The sequence below is a fragment of the Kryptolebias marmoratus genome, linkage group LG22 (assembly GCF_001649575.2).
Source record: "Kryptolebias marmoratus isolate JLee-2015 linkage group LG22, ASM164957v2, whole genome shotgun sequence".
Taxonomy (NCBI): domain Eukaryota; kingdom Metazoa; phylum Chordata; class Actinopteri; order Cyprinodontiformes; family Rivulidae; genus Kryptolebias; species Kryptolebias marmoratus.
In genome coordinates this window covers 17,091,692-17,115,536 of record NC_051451.1, presented here as the reverse complement: position 1 = coordinate 17,115,536, position 23,845 = coordinate 17,091,692, and the positions used below count along the sequence as shown (strand labels likewise).

General features: G+C 39.1%; 1 protein-coding gene across 2 annotated transcripts in view; it reads right to left on the bottom strand.

Annotated features, from left to right (window-relative positions):
- The window catches only part of adam12b (ADAM metallopeptidase domain 12b), an 80,840-nt gene extending 58,123 nt beyond the window's left edge, over nucleotides 1-22,717 (bottom strand). The window contains exons 1-3 of one of the 2 annotated variants that reach the window (XM_017432654.3): nucleotides 22,208-22,717; nucleotides 8,817-8,938; nucleotides 5,622-5,695 (exon numbers count right to left, since the gene is read on the bottom strand). In XM_017432654.3, coding sequence (XP_017288143.1) covers nucleotides 5,622-5,695; nucleotides 8,817-8,938; nucleotides 22,208-22,316 — 305 coding nt within the window. In that variant the 5' untranslated portion in view covers nucleotides 22,317-22,717. The remainder of the gene's footprint in view (nucleotides 1-5,621; nucleotides 5,696-8,816; nucleotides 8,939-22,207) is intronic. The other variant, XM_017432661.3, reaches the window with a different exon arrangement.
- Nucleotides 22,718-23,845: the final 1,128 nt, after the last annotated feature.

The following is a 23,845-nucleotide window of genomic DNA, read 5'->3' as shown; positions in this document are numbered from 1 at the left end:
GTATGTACATTAGCATCAGCCACTGAAGGCAAAAGTAGTGGTGTCACTAATGTGTGTGTGTTCATTTGTTTGAACTGTTAGCAAAATATGTCATGAGCCACTGAATGAGTTTTAATTTAACTTTCAGAAAGTAATCACTGAGTTGACATCTACATCTGATTACAGTCAACCTGATTCAAGATAGACGCCACAGTAAAGCGATCTCAGCATACACACAATAGCTATAACTCGGTAATTTGGCAGATATTGAGCTAAGATTTGGTGTGGTAGTAGCTTAAAATCAAACCCAACTTAAGCACTAACTGAGTGTGTAACATATGTTTAAAATGTTGCCATTAACTCATGAAATCAGCTCTCTCTGTTTGTCTGATAGCAAAATATCACATAAGCCAGTCAACAGATTTTAAGGCAACTTTCACAAAGTAATCATTGGGTTGACATCTACAACTAATTAGGTTTTGAACTCAACCCAATTTAGGATGGCTGCCAGGGCTAACTGAACTCAGAAAACACAAAGATGGTTATAACAGATTTACAGATATTTAGGTAAAATTTGGTGCAGTAGTAGCTGAGCATTGTCCCTTACACATATTTTAGGTGTAACACATTGTGCAGCATGTTTGCTTAAAACCTTGGCATTAACTGTTGATATCGACCCAGTTTGTCTGTTAGCAAAGTACCTGCACAAATTTCAATGACACTCTCAGAAAGTAATTATAGGCTTTACATCTACAACTGATTAACTTTTGGAGTCAACTCAAGTTGATATGATCGCCACAGCTAATCAACTTTAGGCTACACAAAAATGGCTACACCTGAGTGAATTTTACAGATGTCGGAATAGAATTTGGTGTGGTAGTAGCTGACAGTCATTCACAACACAAACTCCAAACGCTAACAGATTATCCGCATAACCTTATTTTCAAGGTTTGACCAAAACGTTCATCATTTCTCAACATGAAACGATATGAGTCTAAAAGGCAGGAGGCATATGCATTCCTTCAAGGAATGATAGGCCTTTAATTTAGAATGCATGAAAACCCATTAATCCAAGCTCGTTAGACATTTTTCTTTACAAAGTTGATGACCCATCGAAGCTGACACAAAAACAACAGGCAGCAAATCTTTTCATCATAAGCAGTGCAGCTAATGGGCAGACACATATTCATTTCATCTTCCCTCATACTCTTGGAAAGAGCCAATTAGACTCCTTGGATTATTTGTACTAAGGCTAAAAACTCAAAGACCTCATTGAACGGACTGATTCTCAATATTCTCCACTATACGACACACATAGAGAGATGTGCCGGCATTGTCAGCTTTGTTATTGAAATGGGGTAGCATCTTCATTTCCATGAAATAAACTGAGGATGTTGCTATGGGGATTCTTTGTGGAGGAAAAAAAAAGAAAAACATAATGATGTTGTTTAGATGTGGCCGTGGGTTTCAATAGGGCTCTTTCCTCCTTTCTTTCCTGCCATAGAAGAATGAAAGGAAATGTTCTCACTGGGAAACACATGGTGTAGAGAGCTGGTTAAAACCTGAACACTTCAGCTCATTTTGCTTTAAGGGAGAAAAACAGCTGAGAAGGGACTATTTTACTTGTTGCATATTTAAAGGGCCACAGTGAAGCACGATAACAATACATATTATTTATCCTACAAAAACGACATCTTGCATTGTAATGTAGGAAACACACATTTTGAAGTATAAAAAGACTATAAAGGAGAACATTACTTGGGTATTTATTTTCAATGTGTTACACTTTATTATTATTGTCCTTTTGCAATTCAAAAGAGGATCAATACTTTTTGGTACTAACCAAAATAATACTACATCACAAAGCCCTGGGAATGATCAAGTACTCAGATAACCTCTGAATTTAAACATCGTTATCTCAGTGTTCAAGTAATTTAGCCAGAATTTAAAAATCTCATTAAGACACTTGCCTCAGTGTATGATATGACTGGTCACAGAATTTAGAGAAAGCACTATCAGTGTTGCATATTTCAATAAAAGAAGAAAATGCTCTGTTACTATTAAGGGATTTAATTTTACACTCAGTTCTTCAACTTCTACCATTGCAGTTTCCACAGAATGCTAATTTTTTCATTGCACTGAGCTGTTTTGTAAAAACTATATCAAGTAGAGTTTTGTGTTTGAGTCATCACATGGTGCATTTTATGCATTAAAAAATATTATTTATTTTTTAACCATTATTTTAGTTTTGCAGAAACTTTTGTAACTATCAAGCTATATATAATGCATTGTCTGATCTCAGTTTTGTTATCCTAAAAATATGTTTGTTTTTTTTTACTAAAAGATGGCAAAACACGTGTTTAATTCAGTACGGTCAAAAAAACAAACCAACAAAAAAAAAAACTCACTGTGGCTGTGGTCAATCCAGACATGTTCAGTGGTCAGTATCATCCCAAGGTTGGTTAAAGTTTTCTTCTCTTGTTAAACTTACATAGGAAACTAAATCCATATTTCAGAAGAAACTGGTATTGTATTAGGGCTGAACAATTTTAAATAATGCTAAGCCTTAGAGAACAGAAATGATTAATCTAAACTTTCCTAAGTAGGCCCAGCTGTATATCTTTGCCACTTCTCTCTCTTTTGGTTTCCTCAAACACACACTCACATACACAGGCTTCTTGGTCACCCAGACATTGTTATTGAAGTCTTTAATCAAGACTAATGCGAAATGTCCCGTATGACCACAATTAATCATTCCAAGCTGGCCAACTGTGCCATTGATCAATGCTTTACCTCAAAGTTGCAGCTCCTGGCACGAGTCTGTCCTGCTTTGTTTGTACTGTACAATACATCAAGGCTAAAATATTAAATGTGACACGGCCATTTCCATGGCCCTATGAAAATGGGCACAAATGTTCTTTTTGTTAAGCCACCAATTTTGACTTATCTGGCACACAGGGGGAAAAAAGATTAATAGGTAATGACATAAAATAGCGGCTGATCTGAGTCACTTCCTGCTGCTTGGGTTCAGGGCTGACAAAAGCCTAAATCAAAGCTAACAGAGTGCAAAAACCATTAACATTTACTCTGAAGGGACTTCTCTGGCTCCAGCAATCACAAACCTGAACTGTACTTGATTTTTTATTCTGGTGTTACCTTGTTAAAGAGATAGAAAGTGTTAAATTACAAGGTTTTGTCATTTAAACTTCTTCAATTACTTTTTTAAATTTTATACTCAGGCACATTGAGCTGGCTGAAGCACAAAAAAGATGTCATTTGCTGCCAAGGGAAGCCAACCACACAAAACTCAAGACAAAAAATATCAAGACAACTTGAAAATAAAAAATAAATAAATAAATAAAAAAAGGTACAGACTCTACATTTAGGCTAAGAGTTTGTTACCAATGAAACACACATAGTCAGCCCCTACTGGTTACTTTTCTCTGTAGATCTGTATATTTGTTTCACTGGTGCCAAGTTTTTCTGTAATACTGCCAAGGGGCTCACAAACAGCAGTTTATTAATTGGCTCTGGTAGTGTGTTTATGTTAGTGAGGGCCAAGATCATTTCACACTGGTCCTGGAACAGGTGTGCTCTGCAGCAGTGCCAAAGAGGTACACTGCATGAGCTTAACAAATTCACACAAAAAGTGACACAAAGAGGTACTTCTCTGCATTTAGATCAATCACTTACACGTTATTATTGCCAGTTGTGAAAAGCCAGAAGACAATGTTTTCACCCATGTCTGTGTGTGTCTGAGTGTTACCAAACTATATCAGGAACCACAGAACGAATTTTAATGTAACATTCACAAAATAATTATTGGATGTATATCTAAAACTGATTAACTTCTGGAGTCAACCCAACTCAGTGGCAGTAGAATTATTCACTCCTCCTTCCTTTATTTACCCCAGACTTTAACTTCAAAACAGGATGCAAACAGCATACTTCAGAAGGCGGAAATCAAACCTCTGCTTGCCGCCTCTTTTCACTTTGCGTCGCAGCAAATTCACAGCAACAAACTTCAATAGCCTGAACCCATTCTTAACTTTTAGTGTCAAGCGCCCTCATCTTTCCCTCCCGTTCCGGACTAGAGCGGATGCACCCACACCACAACACACACATAGAGGTCAGAGACCACCTGTTTTTGCTGGCTGAAATGGTGAAGCGGTATCAGAGGACACATCTGTTCTGACAGCAAACAGGCTGGATGGAAATGGCAGAAAGCTCCGTTGACGGCTGGTCACCAATGACTCACAGCTGATGCTGCGGTCACCTCAGGTCACAGAAAGAACAAGGGCGGAAAGGCTAAGTCTTGAAAGAGTTTTTGACAGAGAAATTATTAGGTATCTTTAGCACTTTGAAACGTGACTGTTGGCAGAGTATACTCAGTTAGGCATGTCAGGACAGGGCAGGGGTTGATAATAAATAAATTTATCTGCAAATTGTTAAAATATTTAACAAGGCAGATTTATTAGTTGCTGAATTTGTATGCAAACCCCACCAGTAATTAATTAGAGAATCTAACAAGTTGCGGACAAAGTCATTATTTTATTGCTAATACTCACATATCAAAGCAGTAGGAAATCATAGGCTTCACATTCCTTGAAGGAATGCATATCGCCCAGCACCATTCATGTCATGAGTTTTAAATTAAAGTCATCTTATCATGAGAAATGACAAAAGTGTAGCCGTTTTAGCCAAACCGTGAAAAATAATATGCCTGACTCATGTGAGATGTGTTGAGGATGAGTCTCGGTTACTACCACACCAATTTTGAGCTTAGTATCTGTAAAACCGAGTGAGCTGTAGCCATTTTTTGTTTTAAGGTCAGTCTGCTGTAGCTGCCATCTTGAATCAGACTGACTAGAAAAGTTTATCAATTGTAGATGAACAAACAAAGATTACATCCCGCAAGTTCCATTAAAATTTGTCCAGTGGTTCATGAGATACACACATACACACACACACACACACACACACACACCAACACAGCAAAATCATTATCACTTTGCCTTTGTCTTATGAAGGCGAATTTATAACAATAAATTATTTTCACATCCCCTGAGTAAAAAAACACTGACAGATTGAAGACCTAAAATAGCGAGTCTGAAAAGTTTCCCAAACATAAAAGCTGGGTTTTCTTTTGTTTTACAGCCACCATCTTTTTATTGTCACCACAGTATATGACACAGTTTTTGCATGCATACATAGACAAACATAACCGTGAACTCTACATGGTTCTTATGCCTCATTTCAGAGTTGAACGTGTTATTTTTCATAGCATAGAAGGTAGAAAAGTAACGAGAGGAGAGGGAGGGCAAATAAGTCCTCAGAGCTCCCTTCAGCCTTATTCTTTATCAGCTTTCATCTCTCGGTGCTTCACAGAGAATAAACCATAAAAAGAGTCCAATCACTATGGGACATATTATTTCTCCCTCCCTGAGTACACTATATCATAGCCCAGACCCTTAAAACTCCTCCTTCTCAAGCATAAAACAGCTCACACAAGCCATAATGTGAAATATAGGTTTATCTTTTGGCTCCATGTGTGATTAACATTAAAAAAGTGCAATTTTCTCTCTCCCAGCAGTCATGATAAACATAAAGAGACAATTAGCATAAATCACAGAAAAACTCACTCATTTTTCTCCAGCAACAGGATCAGCTCTTCACCTTCCGCATGTACCACCAGCTGGAGTGACGCAGGGTAAATCTGTGACACAAAAAGATAACATGAGTGATGAGCCAGTGTCCTGACCCCACCCGTCCTGCCTGTGGATCAGCAGTTTGGGTGACGCTTCACCTCACTGTCAAACACAGGCTGTGCATTAGGAAGGATGCGAAAGAGCACAAAAGTGCAAGAGGAACAGGAAGAAAACTTCTACCTCCTACACATCCCAAGACCCTGCATGACACAAAAAGTTATATCAAACCAAGCCAAACTTCTTTTTCTCTATCCATACTGTTATAAAATGTAAATCATTCAAGACGCTCACAAAATCATAAAAAATGTCAATGATCAGTTTGAATAGTTTACATATACATAGATAATTTAAAAATACCTTACAGAACATTGCAGGTGAACAGCTAAGTAAATTGTATTTCTAACTCAATAGATTTAAACAAACCTACACAGGAATTAAAAGAACTACAGCTAATTGAAGGCCTAGGAATCCTGAAAGGAATGCACATCGCCCATTGACTTTCATGTTGGAGTTTTAGACTAAAATCATCTTATGTTAATAATGTTATCTTAATGAAATAGGTATAGGTGATTTGGTAAAATCCTGAAAATAACATTCTGCACAATTTTAAAAAGTATTGTGAAATTTTGAGTGATCTACAAGTGCTCAGAGTACAATGAGTCTCAGCTTTGACCACTCCAAATATTAGCTCAATATCTGCAAAATTGACTGAGTTGTTTAGGTTTGCTTAGCTGGGGCGACCATTTTTTATTGGGTTGACTCCAGAAGTTCATTAGTTGTAGATGTGCATCCAGTAATTACTTTCTGATGAATTTCATTAAAGTCTGTCTAGTAGTTTGTGAGATATTTAGCTAAAGTTACAAATAAAGACACACACATACATGCGCAGACACGAGCAAACACATCATTGTCCACCTTTGCCTTTTGGTGGCCGGTGATGATCATGGAGTAACAGAAAACCCAGGGGCGAACACTGAGAACAAGTACCAAGATTTAAGACAATAAGCTGGCAATAAACAAATAAAAGCGTGCAGGAAATGTTCTGAGGGAACCAAAGACAAATGAACAACAGGTGGACAGCATTCAGCAAACAAAGGCTTGGTGCTAAATGAGCTGAAGAGGCAAAGAAAAACAAACCCTACAAAATAATCCAGGAGGATGATTGAAACAAGGTGAAAAGGGGAAATGTTCATGTTTTTTTAGGTCTAACTACTTTCTTGCAATATTTCTGGTCTTTATTTCTCTTTCTGAGATAAATTAAGTTTGTCATTTGGTATTTATTTTTACACAGCATTGTCATGACAACCTTTACACAGTTTCAATACAAATATTCCATTTTTATTTAAAGATCATACCCCAATAAATGAATAACACCTACATTTTATGCTACTACAACATTTCCTTTCATCTAAAACATCTGTTGTATTTCTAAGCTTTAAAGCATGAGGCAGGAATTCTGTCTTCCATAAATATCAGATTAATCAGTAATTTAATTCAAAGTAAGGTTTTACTCTAGTTAATATAGAAATATTGCGTTGCAAGTAAACATAGCCATTGTCCTGTTTGAGTAGTGCTGTCCAAGGTTAGATGTTCTGCAGACTTAACTAAAGTTTTCTTCCAGAATCCTAATGTAATTCGTCCCCAAGGTTATGGCATTGAACTGAACCAATTCTGGTACCTAGATCTCAAAGAAGACACTTCAGAGAACAAACACTGCACAAGGACACCCAGCATGAAACTTAACCTCAAAGGACTCATCTCTCAAACTCAGAAAAGCCCTCCTGGACTGAACAAAAGCTTGTGGTAATAAAGTCTGTGGTTAGATAACATACACACACAAAAAAAAAAGACTTATTTTTTTCTTTTGGTAGCACAAGGACAGAAATAGTCATATATGTGCTCAGAATGTATAGATTTGTATCATCAGTTGAGAATTGAAAGGTGGCAAAGTGTCACTGCTCTTTTACAGTGCCCTTTTTCTTTCTTTCTTTCTGTCATCCCACCCATCTAGCAGCAAGTAATGATTCTGCAATCTTTACTACTCCTGGATAACCTATTGGCACAAAAAGCAGCTTTACAGTATAAATCTGTTATCCAGGGGGGTGTTTACAGCAATCTCCAATAAGAAGATCACCAGCTGCCCTTGTGGTTAGTTTAATTTAGGAGGGTCAATTTGTAGATAACCTACTGTAAAACTAATGTCTCCCCTTAAAAAGATAATGCCTTATGTAAGCAGTGGCTGATGGGAAACATGTCTAATGTAGTGGAAAAGCGGCTGCATAATTAAATCCATAAACCTCAAAAGTTTTGTTTTCCCACTTGGCTATGTGACATGTTTGTGATGTTCATGTAATTAACATCACTGGCCTTCCTCTGGTTGGATCGGAGAGAGAAGGCTGAAAACAAACAGCTCTCTCGGTTGGTGACTTCCCTGCACCAAGATAAAAAAAAAAATGTTTGATTGCTAAGGGAGCTCTCAACACCTACACATTCCCCTTCAGTGGAAAAGTTTCTCGAAGCTAAAGGGGGTGCTGGGAGTGCGGGTTAGGCCAGATTTCAAAGATTTTCTTTTTAAGCTGGAATGAGCCAAAAACAAACCAGAAAACATAAAACCAGAGCTTCAAAAAAATAAATAAATAAGAATATTTGAATGTACTGCATTATTTATATGCATCCCCTGCCACAAAACAGCAAAGGTGGAGTGATAATGTTTTTGCCCCTGTCTGTGTGTGTTTGTTTGTCTGTTAGCAAAGTATCTCATAAACCACTTGACAAAGTTCAATGGAATTTCATTGCTTTGATTGCTTATATTTTGACTGTTTATAGCATGTGAAAAATGTCCATAAACTTCCAAATCTTTTTCGCTTTACTGGGTAATGCATCACTGGCTTGTAAAACAATGGAAAGGCTTTGATTGAGCAATGATTTCAGATGGTGTATCGCCTACAGGGGTGCAGCTCATGTGTAAGCAACAGATCAAGATAAAAGAGAGCGGAACAAAGCAATAAGTACAAACAAACAAGAATAAAAAAGAAGGAACACCAAGTAAGTGGGGTAGGAGGCTACAATACACTGTGGTTATGTCAAAACACAAAGCCAGGCAGCTTTTCTAAATGGTGTCATATTTACCCCAGGTCTGAGCTGGCTGAGAGGTCTGCGCTCTACGCCCTTTAGCAACAGAGGTACAGTGGACTCATGGCGTTGTGGTTTGGCTGAATCCTCCTGCTGCTCAGCCTTGTCTGGAGTACTTCCTGTGAAAACATAATCAGATTAACTTAGATGTCAAAATTTAGCTTTACGCTCTAGACAGTGTGCAAACAAAAGCCGGACCACCGATATGGTGCAAACGGTCTCTGCAATAAGTCTTGCGATGAGGATTACATGAGTGCAACGGACCTTTCGACTCATGGCACAACACTATTAAACAATATTTGCGACTAGCGCGGGTGGGAAGGAGTAAAAGCTTCCTCTTGTTCTTGGGAGTGGATGCGCTGCGCCCCCGTAGGACCTCTGCCACAGACACAGCATCAATAATGGATACTCTCACACAGTTTATAAGCAACTCAGTCTCTGCATCATCTCTAGACAGAAATGTTGTTTAAAACAAAAGAAATGCTCGCGCAATAAAATTGTCCTTCCCACTTCTTATATTTGTTCCTTGCACTTCATATTGTAGGTCAGACAGAGGTTCTGCACCGCATTGCATCACTTATTCCTTTTTTTTTTAACTTTTCCCTCACACAGAAACTTCTCTTCTGAACTTTCACTTTTAGTTAAATTAGCTAAGTTAGATGCCAGTTATGATAATTAGCACTTAAAAGAGTGATCACTTGAGAGAAAAACCGTAAGGCATGTATATACAGCATAAAGATAGGATAAAGCAGACTGAACTGAATCAGAGCTTGGAGCAGGATGTGGGAAACGTGAGAATTCCCTCTCTTCTCTCAACTCTCTCCTCCCACGGACAACCGAGGCTGCCCCTAGTGCTCCCACACAGCCTTACTGAGCATGTCTGTATTACAGCAAGGCCAGCAGGTTTCCTCTGAAGACCAATGAATGTTACAAACCCCCAGAGGAGCTGTGAAGATGGAGTAGAGAGGGAGCGTGGAACACCAAGTGAGGTGGGGATTCTCCTGCTATGACCAAAGTCAGACTTAAAGAGAATGCTGCATTTGTATTTACTGTGCATCTCCCTTTGCTTAGTCCCAAGAGAAATGGGAATGTAGCATATGCAACATCATACAGTAAAACAAAAGATTCAGTCGCACAATGTGAAGCAAGCATATTTTGTTTAATGTTTCTTTCTTTTACTATAAGTGTCTTTTATCCCAAAGACTTATTTTTAAAACTTTTTTTTTCTGAAAAGCTTAAAACTTAGAGAAGAAACTGGGAATGCTGAATCGAAACTATTCAAAAAAAAATTTTTAAAGAGCATGTAATATCATGTTTTGGTGCCAGAAAACATACAAGTTTTCATATTAATGACATAAATAAATCACAACTGAGGTTTGTAAAAAGTATCATTTGCTTTTTTTTTTATCATTGGAACAAGGCTTCATAAAATCCTCAAAGGTGGCAACATAAGATTTTTTTTTTTTTTTTACCACTTTAGTAAATTCTCAAAATATGGAAGTGACATGTGTGGTGTTATGTGTCATATATGACCCAGCAGAGAATACCGGCTTTTCTATGCATCGCTTAAAACCTGTGGGTTTCTCTTCCGATCAAGTATGGCTCAAGTATATACACACACACAGCCACACAACCCTACTTCTTTTCCAGAGGAACACATACTTTCTTGCAGAATATTTACATGGGCACATACACACACTACTCCATCTATCCCCCAAATAAACACTAACTTTCTTGCAAAATACTAATAAATTTTGACAGAAAAATAAATATTGGCATCTTGGCATCTATTAAATGGGTTTGGTTGAGATGTTCTCAATTTCTTTCTGTAGTAGCATCAGTCAACATGATCAAGAGATCCACTGTCTATGGAGTTATTGATCATGTCTTTGGTCATGAGAGTGATATTAAGGACAAAGAGCAAACTGAGGATAGGTTTGAGGAAAAGGATGATTTCAATTTGACTCTGAACAATAACACACATCTGATAAACAGGAGGACCTAGATAACACAGATGCTCGAATAGAGGTCTTGAAAATCAGATGTGCCATTTTATGGTCATTGAGCCCTTTTGACACACAATGCAGAGCATCAAGAGAGAACATCAGAATAACTCCGGGCCTACTATATATGCTGCGTGCTCAAGACGAGAATACATTTGAGTTCAGGCCATCTTTTGAGCAGATCCTGCTTGCGATAACCAACATGGAAGGGAAAAGGGTGTTTGGCAATAGCTGGATGAAGATTGACAAAACACAGCTTGTTGCTTACATCAGCATCCTGCACAAGGAACCGGACAGGCGATGCCAGAGGGAGCAAGAGAAAGAGGTACCAGTCCTGCCCCTCCAACCAGGACAGAAAAAAAAATTGCACTTCCTGCCACACATGTAAGAAACACATCCGCAAGGAGAACACTAAAACAACCACATACTGTGAGTCATTCATGTTGTGTGACCTCACACACACCAACACCATTCATGTTCAATTATAGTTTGATTTTCAATTTTTACTTGCTATTTTGAGTCGAGCAAAGTTGGTTTCATTATTTTAAAAAATTGCCTTTTTCTAAACATAGGCTACAGATATCACAATAGTTAATAATGTTAACTAAGAGAAAATAAACAAGCAATTTTCTTGGTAGGTGTGCTCTGATTTTGGCGGAGGTGGGGGTGGTAGTTAGTACTATTGTGAGCTGTGACCTCTACACATTTTAAAAGTAAAATATGTACAAATCTTGTTATATACCCTTATATATATGCTGATACGTGACGCTCTCATCACACCGTCATTGAAAGGTAACAGCATATGTGCTGCCTCGGGTCTGAAACGGTTAAAGCAGTTTGTCTCTTGTAAATCTGATGCATCTGTTCTTTGATGACAAAATGCAGCGCTGTGCCATCACCACTGCATTTCTTGCGACATCAAACAGTCTGGCGACGGCTGGCACACACCCTCAGTTTTTTTTACAGACTCCATTTTTCCACAGTGCATAATAAGCCAACAAGGGCATAAAAGGGACCTCCTACATTTTAATGGGACATCTGAACATGTGCCGATGGTGGTTTGTTAGTTTTAGCGGTGCATGAAAACCACATTAGAGGGACGGAGCAGCATGACTGAGGCTACAGGCTGTGGTTAAAACTCGATAGCAGAAAGTATAGAGAAGGAAAGTCAGACTGACATCTTGCCATCTGAAACAGAATGCTTTTATTGTCATTACATGCTGATAATTTGTACTCTCATTATAAAAAACTGCACACCATGCACTATGCTCATTCACACGTACAATTAAATTATATAGAATCAACTGCAGGTCATGCATCTAAAAACACAAGTTCTCTTTGGCAGCCAACTAGTGGGTTTACTGTGATGTGGCATTATGATAGTGAACCACATTTTACATCTGCAAAGAGTCATTTTTATTCTATTTTAGGAAAATTAAAATTAGTAAATATAATGACCTCTAATACAACATGTTCAATAAAATACTTTAAAAATAGTTCTGTTATAGTAAGAGAAGGAGAAGAGCAAAAGAATAAGAGTGAAGATGGTTTAATATTGTGAACATTAGTTATTTTGCAAAATACAAAAGAATTTTGTATTAGCTGCTATAAGACTTAAGTTCTCACTAAGAAAAGCAATAAAAATGTATCCTTGTGCAATAATAAAATCATCCTTTTAAATAAATGTTTCTCAGTGTCTCCTCATTGAGAATGTAATAAAGTTATTATGCTGTGCCCTTCATATTTAGGATGATAAAACAAATGTTAGACAAAGCTCAGGTAAAGTTAATTAAGTTCAGTACTTATTTACTTTACTCTTATTTTGTAGCTAAAACACGCTCTGCAAAAAAAAGAGAAGAAAGAAAGATTGTGCTGAAAGTCAAAGGGGTTTCCTTGTCTCAACAGCTTTTAATGAGGTCAAAATAAAAGCAATAAAAATACAACAGAGCCCTGGAGACAAGACTTTTGTTATTGCTCCACACAGAGAACAGTCCCCCGAACACCTGGGGATCAGCGGATAAGAGGTCTAACTATAGATTGGATAATACTGGTGATTTAACGGTCAATAAAACAGCACTACGGAGCAACCCTCCTGACCTGCATCTGTGAATGCTCTCAGAAAGGTGAATCTCTGCAGTGCCTCCCTGAAAAGCCTCTTTTAGAAACGTTATTCTATCTTTTTGAGAATTCTGCACTGTTCCGTCAGTTTAAATTAGCTTTGTAAATTTACATCTTTTACAAGCGCCATATCACCTTTCATGCTAGAGTTTGAAACTAAGATCATCTCATGGTGAAAAGGGAGGGACTTATAGCTATTTCGGTCAAACGTTTAAAATAATGTTATGTGCAATCTCCTGTGATATCACGAGATGTTGTTAGCGGTCAGTGTTAGCTCACTATCTGTATATTTGACTGAATTATAGCCATTTTTGTGTTGGAAAAGGCTGACTAACTGTGGCAGCCATCTTGAATTAGGAAGTTTTCAAAAGTTAACCAGTGGTAGATATACATTGAGTGATTATTTTGTGAGAGTTTCATTAAAATCTGTCCAGTGGTTCATGAGATATTTTGCTAACAGACAAACAAACACACACGCAAACACAGGCAAAAACATTACTGCCAACCTCTGAAGGTGAAAGAGTCATAATTATAATTTTCAAACAGTGAAAAAAATACATTTTCACTTAATGTTGATCAGAAGATGCACATGGAAAACACGTGTAAGCAAAAGGTGTAAAATTAAGTGCTGTGCTCGAGTAAGAGATTAAAGAAAGAGCTGGGTTTTTTTCTTATTTCTGCCTCTGATGCTGAAGGTTCTACTTTGTCTGTTTTTAGCTAAGTGAGAAGCTCTATTAACACCTTAGTCAAGCTTTTTCATCTAATTACTAATGCAAAAATAGGATGCAACTGACCTAAATATAGCACCTTAAATCGTGCCCTCAGACATAAAAGGCGCCTTAACAAAGAGAAAGTTGAATGAGGTCACTTTGAAACCCAGCAGAGCTCTTGACAGAACGGTTCCATGAAAGCAAAATCAACATACATAAATCATCAATGAAAAGAAATCAGACAGAGACACTTGGAGGGTTATGTAATTGGAAATATTAATAGGCAGAACATAATCTTACAGTACCGACTGTCAGTCATATTACAGGTTATTACAATAAGTTTAATCTTAGAATGAAACTCAGCGATACGGCTTAGTGGTTTTTCCTTTACATCTAGTACATCAAAAGGATCTTTTTCCAGGCTCCCCTCGTAAAATAGATTCCAATAAATCTTTTCAATTAACTAGTACAAAAAAAGCCTTTCTTCATGATAGAGTTCTTCAACATGACGTCTCTAGACTAAAATAAGACATTCAAAAGCAGTAATTGCATTGTTTAAGAAAGGAGCAGAGGTGCCGCTCTGTGAAGTTCTCACCACTCTGCCGCTTCTAAATGAATGTTTGACGCTTGAAGCGACTTCAAAGAAAAAAAACAACTTTCAGTTGAAAATAAGTCATCGGCTGAACATTTGTACCGGCTTCTCGTCTGCTATATGACTAAATGTAGGAATTAATTTTTCATCTTGAGCAGCAAAATAAAAAGACCTGCTCAAACAATCCATTCATATTTAGTCCGAGGCTGTCAAATACCTCTGTGTTGTCGAAGCCTGTGGCACCTCTGAGATATAAATAACATGTCCTTTGGCTTCAGTGCTCTGACAAACCAGCCGTCACATTATGACACGCCAAGAGCAAAGGCAAAACTACGTTTTAGACTGGTAACTTATGAACAACAACAAATTCCCGATAAGGCAGGCTAAAGGGAGGGAGGGAGGCAGAGTGATGTCAGTGGATTTAGAAACATAAGACCTGAGTGTGAGACCACATCAGCACTGTTTTTTGCACTTGTTATTTTTTTTTGCTTACAGTTTACTTCAGGTGTTAAATGTTGTTTAGTTTGGTTTAAGCACTAAAGATTTTGGTTAGTGTTAGGAAATGATTGTGATCGCAAACACATTGACTTTTGCCAAAGAGCCCTGATTATCCTGCAATCTCTGATGACTGGAGGTAAGAGCAGGCTGGCTTACGCTAAAATTACCATGTTGTTCAATAAATGATGCATTGATACCCCATTTTCAGTTTACTACAGCGTTGTTAGTGCCATCTTGGAACTGATTGAGCTGTATGACATGGGACTACATCACCCACAAAATACAGTTAGTTCATCCTTCTATTTTCTGCACACACCAAATAAGTAAGAAACTATTTCCTTGATTTATGCAGCAATAAATTTTTTACAGACACTAAAAATAATATTACTCAAGTTAAACTAGGTGTTTGTTTTGTTTGGTTTAAAATATTATGATAGCACTCTTTCTGGCTCACTTATGTCATGTTCCACAACACAAATAGTTTTATTAAAACAAATTTTCTATTTTTCTTTTATTTTTGCATCCTTGCAATCAGCTTCTTCTAACTGCTTATACAACCTAATGGCTTAATATTTCATAATAAAAAACTAAATTTTAAGTCCTATTAAATGTAGTGAGGAAAAAAAACAACAAAAAAAAAAAAAACTGAGAGCCCCTCAGCTTTTCCACAGTCGTTGAGAATGTGAGTGACCCTTCACCGCCTCGTTTGAGCAGTCCCTCCTTTTGTCGGTTCCCACATCGCTCACTTTCCTCGTGATGACACGCAGGAGTAATTAGTGGTGAAGTTGAGGAAGGTGTTAATCCTGGAAGAGGGACCTCACAGCTCCATTCCAAACAAAACACCTCACTATCGGCCTGACAGAGTGGTGATTGGCTCACGGTGAAATAATAGTAACACAAGACTTCTCGGGGAGGGTTAGTGAGATTTACTTGTGTGTGCCGTTCCCATCCTGCAGGAGCAACAGTGGAAAAGCCAATTCCCATCTTGTCTTGTACAGATTTGGGTATTACGTTTCAGAGCCACAGGGATTTTAGCTTGGAGGATTTGGGGATTAACAGGAACTTATCACACATGCCACCTAACTGAAATTTGTGAGGGAGATCGGGTTCACTGAAGTTGATTTTAGCCAAGCAGCCAGCATGGTTTTATGGATCAGCTGGTCAGTCTGTCACTTGTTCAGTTCCACAACTGCTGGGGGGATTGTCACTAAGGGTTTTCTACGTACTATTGTTTTTTTGTGGATGATTTGCACCTATTCAACAATAGTTGGGTCTTCTGTGCTCACAATGCTAATGGCATAAAAAAAAGTTTTGATTCAACTATACAATTCCCTGTGTGGGACTGTTTTCTTCCCCACCACTCCAGCTGAATTTCTGGCCAATAACACTCCATACAGATGTGAGACTCAACTAGCTTTGTGTTTGTGCTTAAATCGTTCTTTTTTGTTTTCACTTTAAACTTTCCCAATACTGTCATTGTGGTTAAAGCAATGTGCAAAAAGACAGGATCACACTGGGACCCACATTTACCTTTTTGACTGTCCACTCCCGCCTCCGGCAATGTTAAAATGACCCACTTTTGCTAGAATTGCATCTGGTCCCACAGGAAACACGAGATCCTAACCCCACATGCTGCCTTCTAAAAGAGTCATCCCTCTAATATTCAAAATAAACTGGGCAGCTGGAGAATTAGTACTACAGAAGTCAATTAAATATTTACTTAATGTTACCAAAAACTCAGCAAAAAAGATAGTTAGAGTAAAACACTGTGTGAGAATGGAAGCTCTCCTATGACAAAAAAAAAACATCCTAGATTACAGCCTTAAATGTCCAGGTATAATCAAACCGACAATAATAATAATAAAAAAAACTGGTTCAAATCTGTCTTTGTATCTTTATTTCAACAATGCAGAATAAATCATAAAACATGGGGGTGGCTGCTAAGGTGGATACAAAGTGGGCCTAAGTGGGTACGGTGTGAGCACAGGTAGCCACATGACTCGCTGGTCATTTGGTTGCAAACACTCAGAAAAGTTACCTATTTTCTCACAATTTTGAGTCACCAACTAGTCTCCAACAGTTGCAGCCCAATAACACAACTGGCTGTGTCTTTGTTAGACAAAAGCGTCACCACTGGAATATCCGTATCCGTATTTAAATTTGACTAGGACTAACAAGTGAATTAGTTTCATTCTTAGAATTACTCTGACTAAGTGTTAAGTGTCACCCAAAACCCTTGCCTTTCCAGGTAGTTTGACAAACTTATCTGGTGCAGCTGGTTTTAGCAGACAAATCACTGTCAAACTGGCTTTTTGCATTCTCTGCCTTCACCATCCCACTAATATCAACAACGAGCTTTGAAACCAAATTTTATACAGTATATAAACACATTCATCTGCAGCGTGACAAACTCAGAGCATTTAAAAATACCCCACAGTGAGTGAAAAGGATACAAAAGAGGTATGTGCACTCACAAAACACAGATCAGAATCGAGAAGCCCATTCCGCCTCTATCTCAGAGGTCTTTCTTTTCGAGAGGTGTTCACCTCATATGATATTCGCTCAAAACAGCTTCTAGCCTCTCTATCGAAAGCTTCAATATAGAAGCCAACGGCTGAAGAGCTTGGTTGGATCCAATCAACAACATCTCAAGATAAACACACTGACACAGAGGTGTGTGACCTTTTTGTTGTGAAATTATTGATGTCGGGCAACCCGGCGGTTCGGCCCTACTGTGCAACTATGAGTCTCAGAGCCGAATCATATTGTTAGGCTTTCTTGTTTTGTCCTTGCTTTCAAGCAAAACCTAATATTTCTTGAGATGGGTGGTCTGTCAGAAGAAAAGAAACAAACAGCAGCTCCCGCTCTAAAGACTTTGTATGTTCACCAGCATGTGTGTGTGTGTGTGTGTATGTGTGTGTGAGAGCGCGAGAGAGTGAAAACACTGCTCTTTTCTCCTGCTGCACCCCGAGCCACTCATTCATTTTCAATATAAAAATTGATGACTGCATGTTTGCACTTCTCTCAAATGCCCCATCTCCTGTCACCCCGCGTTATAAAAATGTACAGCTTGCTTTTTAAAGATAAGTCGCACCAGGAGTGGCTCGGTGCGCCTATCCTCTTGACATCTATTCATTATTCCTTTCTTCCTCTCGTTGGTCCACGGTAAAAAGTCAAGATTTTTCTCCTTACTGCCAACAAAATTGTCATAGACAACGTATCGGCACTTCATAGAAGGACAGGTTCAATCGCTGCAGTACAGGTGGGTGCGTTCACACCTGTCTTCATGTCAGGTTGATGCAGATTGGGGGGGAGGCATGCATCCACCCTCTTCCATCAAATCCAGCCGACTGCTGTTTGTCAGGACTCTGAAAGGTGGAGGTTTGCAGCTAGGTTGTCAAACACTCCGATTTCCCATCCTGCGGTTTTACAACACTTCTTTTTTCCCCTCCTCTCCTTCTGTTTCACACTAATGACACGAGGAATAGCTCAGGGCCTTAATGTGTGGACATTATTTTTCCTATTGTGGCTTTTTATTGCTGCAGGTTTTATACTGTTATGTGACCATCTCAAATCACCGTCTTATCTGTTCTGTCTTAAATTCTGTTATCCACAGGCCGAGCAGTAGAGAGCTGAATCCCACCGATGGCTATAATGACCAATGATGCTTAACACATGGGGACGTTTCTAACTGCGCTTGTCCTCCTCTCACGGCCGGCAAATCAATGCCAGTCTGTCCTCAAAATGTCAAGCGGCAGCCACCCCAAGGGTTTGAAAGATAAACCAGAGTGAGGTTACTTCCTGAATGGTTTTAGCAGAAAGAATTTTTTTTTTTTTTGTAACCCCTATGGCAGTCATACATTAGCATTTCACCACAGACTGAGCGATGGATTTGAGTTACTTCTCAGGAAAGTGTGCTGAAAGCTGGACAAAGCTCCTCAGAGACCAAAGGGTGTGTGCTTGAATTTGCTTTTAGGGCTGGTTTTTTTTTAAATTCTCTTCCACCAGTTTGTTGAGACAACAAAGACATTCTAATCTTTCTAATTAATTCTGCCTGACGGTGAAGTCTGACCAGTTGATATCCTCCATTCTTTTCCAGGTCATTTGCCTTTGTCTCTAATTATTTATCGAATTTTCACTCACAGAAAAAAAAAGATCCTTAGAAAACCAGTTGATATTCAGAGAAGAAACAAAGAGTCAGACAGACACAGACAACTATAGATGGACTTGAAAACACAAACTGCTTTTTTGTCCTTCTGGGATTCTTTTCTTTTTAAACTTCAGAGAACAATTGACCTCTAAAATCTCACACACAAACACAGAAATATGGCTGTTGTGTTTTCAATGTACTCAAATCTCCTTAAGTGACTTCTCTGAAGGCTAATTTAAGATGACTTATCACTTTTTTTATGTACTGCTGTTCCAAAAATGAACTGCACCGACATTGTTAAAGGCTGAGTTATTTTGGAATCAAAGGGAAACATAAAAACCACTTCAGGTGCCACATTTAGACAACATCTATTCTTGCTTGTAATCTGAAAATAATAATATAAAAATGTTTCCTGCAACAAAAGTTGGGTATTTTTTTGGTTTTAACAGTGGAACATGACAGAAGCAAATTATTTCAGTGGCTATTATTATAATTATTATTATTATGGTACATTTTTCTTCTAACTCGGTGTTCCCCAGCCCTGGTCCTTGGAGTTCACGCTCCAGCATGTTTTGGGTATGTCTCTGCTTCAGCTTGATTTAAAGGAATGAATTACCTCAAGAACTTGTCATCAAACTCTAGAAAAGTCTAATAATGACCGATCGGTTTAAACCAGGCATGTAGAAGCAGGAAACACCAGCTTTACGAGCAGGTTTTCCCTCAACAGGACAACTACAAAATCACTACAAAGAAAGTCTTTTATTTTCAGATGCACCACTTTACTTGAGTAACTGCTAACACAAGGGTTTTTGAACTCTGGCCAGGTAGCTGATTGCAGCTGAGTGCTGGCACACTGAGAAATGATTTGGCACTAGAGGACGACACGTCAGTCAGCCACAGTCCATGTTCGGCAGCTTTGGCTGGTAGAAGATGCAACACTGGCAGAGTTTTGGTGGTCCAGACTTGGGATGAGAGGGTTTATTTCAGCCATCAGCACTAAAGCTATAGCTCAGGACAAGAGTACACTGGCATCAATTCATGTTTGGTTCAATCTGGCGAGGCACTTATTACAAATCTGGCTTAAACATTTGTGCCGGATTTAGGCCACTGGTAAGACAAATCATTATGGCTGAAAAATCTATTTATGGAATGTATATTATGTTCAGCTGAGACCATTTTTAATAATGTAAAAAGCTTGTTTTATCCCAAAAAAATGATTAATGATAAACCTTAATTGGCAGCAGATGACATTTGGTATAGATTGCTTTTTTCCTTCTTTGAGCTCATACGCTGTGAACAAACTCAGGAGAAGAAAACTTTAGACAGCTTTGTCATTTATTTACTTACCTACCATCTGTCGGATTTCTCTAAAAAGCAGATCATATGCCAAATAAACCCACCCATACCTATGCATCCTGATTCAAATCTGCAGTTTTAGAAACTGGAAAATGATTTTCAGCTGTTTCTGTGACTGGGCCGTGAGACCATCTTCCAAACAGCCGTCACTGTTTGAATGCTAATATCAGTCGGGTTTTTAAGAACAAACAAAGTAATTGATCAGTGTAAGGGAGTGATTAGTAATGGTGAAAGGAAATCAATGTGACAGGAAGCAGGAGGTAAACAGCAAAACGCCTCGTGCAGCTTACGCAGACATCATTTGTCATCAGATGTAAATACATGCGTTGGGGCATTCGCTGAAATTATTTATGATTTTTTCGACTTAGGGCCCCCGGTTGTCATGGTGATCTTAAACCCTTTGTTTCAGTTGCAGTTTTTCTCGCAGCAGAAAGAGTTGTCTGCTCCTGTGCGAGACCGCCACACATGCTTTTTTATCCACACCTTCACAGGTCCGACCAATTAAAACTGAACTGCAACAATGAAACATCTGGACCACCTAAAGAATCCTGCTGTTTCTTCACGAGACCAGCGCAGAGGAGCATTCGTTTTATGTTTTTATAGGAAGGGAAAAAGAATAAAAATTAAATCCAATGGACTTCAATAAGTCTATCTGCATATCTTGTCATCTTTGCAGCTATTAAACAAAAAAATGTAGGATTTGTAAAATAAAAAAGCAAAATTCTATCTCTATTTCCAACTAAATTAACCAGTTTATTCAGTCTTGTGTGACGGACCTAGCTTCTGTTCGCTGAGAACCCCCTGACACGAACTCACAAACTGTAGCACGATGTAGACATCGTAGCCTCGTCTCCATCTAGGTGAAGCAAGGCCGTGATAAACAGCTCAGATAGAGGCATGAGTCAATATCCTGCTGACATCAAAGAGGCTGCCCTATTTCAACACCCCTACTATCCCTTAAAAAAAAAAAAAAAAAAAAAAAACTATTTCTGCTCCCAGCATTTATATATATGAGCTGACCCTGTGAGTGAAAGCTTTAATGACCCCACTCTGAGCTGATGTGAACAGTAAACACCTCCTGAGCTGCATCTTTCTGCTTCTGCTGCCAGTATGGGGGATTTAAAGGGACTACTGGCTGTAATTAGTGTGTAATTCTATTAATGGCACACCACCAACATTGTGTTAGGGTAGGTAGCACCAAGTCTGAACAAATAAGAAGAATAAGAAGAAATCAGGTTCATTTTTGAAAGACGCTGAGCTGCAATTGCATTTTGACTGAATTATAAAAGATGTGCCCAGTATTATATTAACATACTGAGGGCAATTCTAGTTTTCTACAATAAAATAAAGAAATAATAATATTGTTTTACACATGCTTGACCTTATTTATAATCAAAGCTGCTTGTATTATCCCAGAAATCGTGTGTGTGTGTGTGAGCCAATTTTTTTTTACTTTTCCTACTCCTTTTCTGCTGTATTTTGACATTTGAAATGTGGCACGGTGCTCAGTGTAGCTCACGCAGTCATCGCTGCCTTATCAAATCAACAGAATAAATTTAGCAGCTGAGGAAAACCAAACAAAGCAAAGCAAAAGCAAAGATCCTGTTTTTGGTTTATGTTTACAAGCGAGAGATGAAGCTGCATCCTCCTGGATGTTAAACTCATCTGTTCGTCTGACAGCAGCCTCACTTCCCTTTATTGTTCCGTCTGAGCGCAAGAGATGGATCTAACAAAACAAACTCCACTTCCTCTCTGCCTTCCTAACACAGCGTGGCGATGAGATATATAGCTTGGAGACACTTGAACTTAAAGAGACGTCAAACTTTAATGTCATCCAGTCTGCGCGCAAACCAAGCTGACATGACAAGAAGAGCTCAGCATCTTCAGGTCAGCATAAAGAAATAGTAATAATAATAATAATAATAATAAAAACCAACAGTTTATTCTGTGTGTGTACTCACCCTCCTTTAAGTTGTGAACCTCAGTGTTTTCCACAGCCGTGGCCAGGCACCAGAAGAGCAGAGCCAGGGTCAGAGAGCCGAAGTTCCTCCTCCGCCTCCAGGTTCTCATCGTGGCCGGGTTTCAGTGGGGTGGAACCGGGCGCAAACAATCCGCTCAAACCGCGGCACCACAGCGCACCTCCACCGGCTGGAGTGGAAACACCTCACAGCGTTAATATAAATACACGAATAAACAAACAAATAAAACCCCCAAACGCTTCGCGACTCCGGGGAAACGCGAGCAGCAGCGGGATGTCAGAAACTTTTCCTTCCAAGGACCAACATCGGGGCGTGCGGCGGACGCGCAGACGCACGGGGTCGGATCAGGATCGGGGTGTCTGATGCTCTTATGAGGCTCGCGCGTCAGGAAGCGGCAGAAGACACCCGGGGTGGAGGAGAGGATGTTGAGAGAGTGGAGTGAAGTGAAGCAGCCGACTTGGCATTCCCTCCCCAAGAACCGGAGCAGCAACACATCGCCATGTGCGCTTCGGACTCTGCTGGGTCCTAAAGGCGGCGCGTTCACCAAGCCGGGTCCCTGTCACATAAATGACCTCTCAGGCGCTGTGGCTGGAAGTAGATGATTAAGGAGCACAGCCAAATTAGTATGTCAGCGGAGGGAGATGATGTTTTTGTTCGGGTGTGTTTGTCTGTTAGCAAATATCTCATAAACCACTGGATGCGCAACTGATTAACTTTTGGAGTCAGCCAAATGCAAGATGGCAGCCACAGGTCCTCCACATTAGCCAGCACAAACATAACTATATCTCAGACAGTTTTACAGCTACTGAGCTAAAATTTGGTATGATATGACCTTGTGACAACGCACACACCGTTATATCAAGGCTCAACCATGATGGCTTCAACTCTGTCATTAGTCATCCTAGGATGAAAGTTTAAAACTCTGGCATAAAAAAGGCAGCTGGCAAAATGCATTCCTTCAAGGAGTCTTGGGCCTTTTACTCGTTTCAGATATAACGAATAAGAAGAAATGCCTAAACAACACAAAAAATATACGCTTAGCTTTTAATGAATTTTGTTTCCATTCTACTTTTTAGTGTGCTGTTTCTCATCTTAACAGTACAGAGACGATTATGACTGACTTTTTTTTCCCTATAGCTCCAGTTTTGCTGAGAAATAACTGATAGAGCCTCATGCACACAAATTAATAAAATATGGTAAATGGTTTTCACTTGTATAGCGCTTTATCTAGTCCAAGGACCTCAAAGCACTTCACACTACAATCATTCACCGACTGATGGCAGTAAGCTACATCGTAGCCACAGCTGCCCTGAGCTGGGCTGACAGAAGTTAGGCTGCCATCACACCGGTGCCACGAGCCCTCTGACCACCAAGGGCAAAAAAAACACCACTAAGGACACAACAGCCGAGACTGATGGAGCAGGGGCTTGAACCAGCAACCCCCTGGTTACAGGACGAGCCCTTACCTCCTGAGCCACTGCCACCCCCAAAAATAAATTAGAACAGCTTTTAAAATGACAGAGTTTTATGCAGCATTGTCTCAGTTAAATATCAAAACTGTTGCTTTGTGTAGAGTGGATTACACCCTGATGTGAATACAATATGAGGTTTAAGCAAATA